The sequence below is a fragment of the Chiloscyllium plagiosum genome, chromosome 7 (genome assembly GCF_004010195.1).
Source record: "Chiloscyllium plagiosum isolate BGI_BamShark_2017 chromosome 7, ASM401019v2, whole genome shotgun sequence".
Taxonomy (NCBI): Eukaryota; Metazoa; Chordata; class Chondrichthyes; order Orectolobiformes; family Hemiscylliidae; genus Chiloscyllium; species Chiloscyllium plagiosum.
This window is the reverse complement of record NC_057716.1, coordinates 6,471,263-6,476,201: the sequence shown is the minus strand read 5'-3', so window position 1 is coordinate 6,476,201 and position 4,939 is coordinate 6,471,263. Positions and strand designations below refer to the sequence as shown.

The window sequence follows — 4,939 nt, the reverse complement described above, 5'->3', positions numbered from 1 at the left end:
TAAGATCTTAATGTGAAACTCAAATAAAACTATTATAACATTTTCTTTCTATTTTAAAGAGTTTTATCAGCTTATTCTTATCATATATGTCAAATTTGTTGCCTTAAACAAACTCTTGGTTTGATGTAGTTTTCCGAGTATCCAGAAACTGTGCTTCAAACATGCAAATGAATGGTTTCAACAGAATCTAAATCTCTCAGTGTGTTAACCATTCCTCTCAGATGCCAGAAACAGTTTCCTCTCAGGGATTTTACTTCCTTTCTGGAAATGATTTTAGTCTACAACCATTTTGGAACTTTCTACTTCAGAGTTTCCATCTGCTGTTTGGACAGCCATCTGACTGCTTCCAGAGCGTTTCTTCACATCGCAGGTAATTTCATCCAAGTTTAATTCTTGCCTTTTGTTTACTTGCTAATTACCCAGTTTAAGTCTGTAGGGGGACAGAAAGCTTGTGTCCATTATTATATTAACAAGGGCCTTAGTGCAGACTGACGTGGCACGAACGGCTGTGATAAAGTGGAGTTCTGTATGTGCAGTATTAGTAGTTGTTGCTAACTTTTAACTCCATGCTGCACGCAGGCTTTATGCTTCAAATGCAGGAAAAAAGCAAATGAATGACATATGGTTTTAAAACCATATGTAAAGGAACAGCTCTCCTGTTTTTGTGAGTTTAGGGGCCCAGTTTGACTTTTAACTGACTTCAGGATTTATGGAGGCCAGAAGGCATAACAGAAATTATAACTACCTTTTGTTGAAATCAGTCACAGACTCATGAGTAGCGCTGACTATTTGCAGATTCTGCCATGGGTTGTGGGCTACGAAAGCTGGAAGAGTCTGATGATAGTAGCCCTGGCAAAATATTTTCTACTCTGAAGAGACCACAAGTAGAAACAAAGACTGATATTTCATATGAATACCTTTTGCTGGATTTTACTTTGGATATTGGTGAGTCTGATGTGCTCTTTCTGTTCAAAATTGTCTTGTTGATTAATAGTACAGTTGAAAGGTCTGCTTGTACTTACTTTGATTAAAAAGCAGACAATTGTTTAAGCAGTTGTTTATACAAATCACAGCCAATAGTCTTCAAATTAGCCAATTATATAGTTGTTCACTATTAACACTCCAAAAGTGTGAGATAATCAATTGGGACTGAAGTTGTTTCGGTTAAACAAAGCAACTTCAGAACTGGTTCTAACAGCGACCATATATTGCAATTTCATAAGTGAGACTTCACACATGTCATAAATTTAAAGTTTGTGTATGTCAATATTTTCCTGTTCACAATGCTGCAGCCTCTCTCCTGTGTGTAAGGTTTAAAGTTAGCACCCTCAACTTAAGCTGGGTTGTTTGCTGTACCAAAGCAAATAAACATGCCCAGCTGGCAGTATTATGGAAACAGAGCATCCAGTGTTCATTTAGAAGTTCAAATTCTGAGAAGGAGCTGAAATAGTGAACTCATAATTCTCTGAAAACTTTCCTGTCAATCAACAATAAAACCACCTCAACCTATGTAATCAGACTCTTGTTATTTTGGTTTAAGCAATAACTGTATATTGTTTTATTAGCCAGTGCTTTATGATTTAGAATGAAAATTGGGTTTTTGGGTGTTTTTGTCAACTTTAATATATTCCCAATCTCCTCCCCTCCCCTACTGCTCCTTTCTAAACACGTTCCTCCTGTGCTGATCTATTGTTTCATAGAAACCAGATGGCACATTGACTATTTTTCACAGGTGACTGACACCATTCCTTTCAGCCATTAATATCAAACTAATTTTACAGACCATCCATATATAAAAGCACTTTGTAACATAGGACCACTGTAATAAATAGGAGCAAAACTCCTGGAATTTCCTGTGAAGAACACTATAAGTAATTGTTTCAATCCCACTCAATTCCTGGCCAGTGAAATTGCGGCCAGTTAATGAAGACAAAGCAGAAACTGTATTTAGAGCCTAAGGTGGCTTAGAGATGGATGTTTTACTCCTGAAAACTTAAGGGAGGAAAGTTTATGCAGCAGAGGAGTCATACTTCTGATCCCAACTTCCGGATCCAGTGCAGGCTAGATGCTTGTCACACCTTTCTAATGAAGACATGGTGTGGGTTATTCCCCTTCACTGTTAAAGTGACAGTGAGGGAGAGTCATGTTGTAGAGTGGTGGTGCCAAAAGCCCTGAGCATGGGCTGAAGAGCAGGTAAAGCTGGAAGCCCTGAGAGTGGACTGAAGAAATGTGGAGCCAGAAACCATGAGGAACAGCACAGCAGCAGAGAAGGAACAAAAATCCAAAGCCATCAGTTGGGACATTCTGGACAACACACAGTAGACAAAATCTCTTTGTAGGCTAGGTTTCAAACTAACTATCCTTGTACATTTGAGAAAACCAGCAGTGGAAGTGCTACAAGTGTGCCAGCTTTAAACTTTGTTCCTTCACTACATTTCAAATTCAAATGTACTCCAAAGCCATGTTGTGAAGAGTGGGAAAAAGAGAAAGGTTTGAGATCACTAACCATCTGCTGAGAGCTTGACATTTTTGTTCCCAAGGCTCAACAGCCAAGTCTGCACCATGATTGATTTGAGATTAGGAGTTGAGTTCTCGATTGTTTCTCTTGTGTGTCTAGAATGTTACATCACTGTTGTGCATTGTGAAAAGTTTAGTTCTGCAACTAACACTTGAATATACTTACAGGTTAGATGCCAGTGGAATAAAGGAGTGCCATCAGGTGTTTTCAGGTGTTCTGCGTGTTGTAATCTTCTGATGCATTTTGATGTTAGGAGTGAAATTCCACAGAACAGGTACCAAGAAATTTTCTTGAAGATTGGCCAATCAGGTTCAGGTCACTGCTGACGTTGTTCAACTTCATAAGTAATGCTTACTGTTTGACAGATGAGTGAAAGAAGTGTTTGATGGAGCTGGAGCAGGTTTTGGAGGAGCTGAACCTGGCTATCCTCATGAGGGAGGCCAAGGCATTGCCAATCTCTTCAGGAGGACAGGCAACAGAGAAGGAAATCTGGACAGATTTGGAGGGAATACAGAAATATCGAATGACCCTTTGGCCAAAGACTGGATCAAGGATGTGCAGAGAAGGTAGCTGGTAATGTTCTTGACGGAGCATATATTCAGAAAAGTGTACAGAGATGTCTGGGGAAGAGATGTTGATGTCTAAAGGAGATCCTGACAGCAGTAGTCCGTCATAGCTGCAGCAGAAATTCTATGGGAATAAATAGTCTAAAGATGAGGATGTGGTCTGCCTATCCTTTGAGTTTGTTGACTTGTTCAACTGAATCATTCTCATAGATCTCTCTCTTTCAAACAGTTAGAAACACACAGCTGGAAAGTCACCAATCTGAATCAGAGAGGCATGAAAACATCCAGATAGATTTGAATTCAGTTAATACGAACCAGCCCAGACTGTGCTTCTTCAATGTGAATGACCAGATTACCAGGATCATGGGGGAAGAACGCTATCTGGGAAGTATCTGTCAATGTTGATGGGGGAATTTGCACACCATGCCAAAGAGACAGGCAGAGCAAATTGCAGTACAGCAAGATCCAATCTTATCTACAAAGCAGGCCTCAAGGCTGATCACATCTAAGGCATACTTCCAAGTGGTGCTGATATTGCAAAAGTATTGACCATTTTAATTAAGGCTGCGCTCAGTAACCTGAGAACCCAGAGCCAGCAGGAATCAATACTCCACCAAGTGTAACTGCAATGCCTTCCCACACAAAATAAGAGTCAGGCACAATAAAAGTCATAGAAATGCTGATGCACTCAGCTAGATGAAAGGGAACATGAAAGGGATCACCTGGTAGTTTCCCAGGCATCAGAGGCTTTGTCTGCTACTTGCAAAATTGCAGAACATGTGAGAAGAAACTCCTAATTGACTGCATTTGTAGCTTAATTGCATTTTCAACAGAAGTTCTACAACTTTCCTACTGCTGTTAGAATAACGAGGTAATAAGATCTTGCACCTTCCCACACCATTTTACCAATCTTCCCATTTCCAGTTCATTCCCAAGTGCCCCATAAATCTGTAAGTAAAGTCGATAATCAGTTTCACATTCCACGGTCTTACATTTTCTGTACACCCCCCACCCCCGCCAAGGGATCATTAATTAATCACTGGGTCACAAATGGCAATGGGTGGGAAGGTCAAATGTGGATCTTCCTATGCAGCATTTAATTATAGTGAAAGCAGATTCTACTCCACCTAATTAATCTGCCGTCTCATCTCTTGGAACACAACATTCCTCTCTGTATATCTCATTCTAGACCCTTCATGCATAAACCAAATCATCCGCCGACATTTCCGCCACCTCCAAAAAGACCCCACCACCCAGGGATATATTTCCCTCCCCACCACTTTCCGCCTTCCGCAAAGACCGTTCCCTCCGTGACTACCTGGTCAGGTCCACGCCACCTACAACCCACCCTCCCACTTTGGCACCTTCCCCTGCCACCACAGGAACTGTAAAACCTGCACCCACACCTGCTCCATCACCTCCATCCAAGGCCCTAAAGGAGCCTTCCACATCCATCAAAGATTTACTTGCACATCCACTAATATCATTTATTGTATCTTTGCTCCCGATGCGGTCTCCTCTACATTGGGGAGACTGGGCGCCTCCTAGCAGAGCGCTTTAGGGAACATCTCCGGGACAACCGCACCAATCAACCAAACCGCCCCATGGCCCAACATTTCAACTCCCCCTCCCACTCTGCCGAGGACATGGAGGTCCTGGGCCTCCTTCACCGCCGCTCCCTCACCACCAGACGCCTGGAGGAAGAACGCCTCATCTTCCGCCTCGGAACACTTCAACCCCAGGGCAACAATCTGAACTTCAACAGCTACCACATTTCCCCTTCCCCCACCTCATCCTAATTCCAAACTTCCAGCTCAGCACTGTCCCCATGACTTGTCCAGACTTGTCCTACCTG

The 4,939-nt window shown here is 42.1% G+C and overlaps 1 protein-coding gene across 1 annotated transcript in view; it reads left to right on the top strand.

The window, feature by feature from the left end:
- Positions 1-236: 236 nt before the first annotated feature.
- The window catches only part of rftn2 (raftlin family member 2), a 70,771-nt gene continuing 66,068 nt past the window's right edge, over positions 237-4,939 (top strand). Inside the window, exons 1-2 of the mRNA XM_043692926.1 lie at positions 237-370; positions 796-945. Coding sequence (XP_043548861.1) covers positions 268-370; positions 796-945 — 253 coding nt within the window. The 5' untranslated portion in view covers positions 237-267. The remainder of the gene's footprint in view (positions 371-795; positions 946-4,939) is intronic.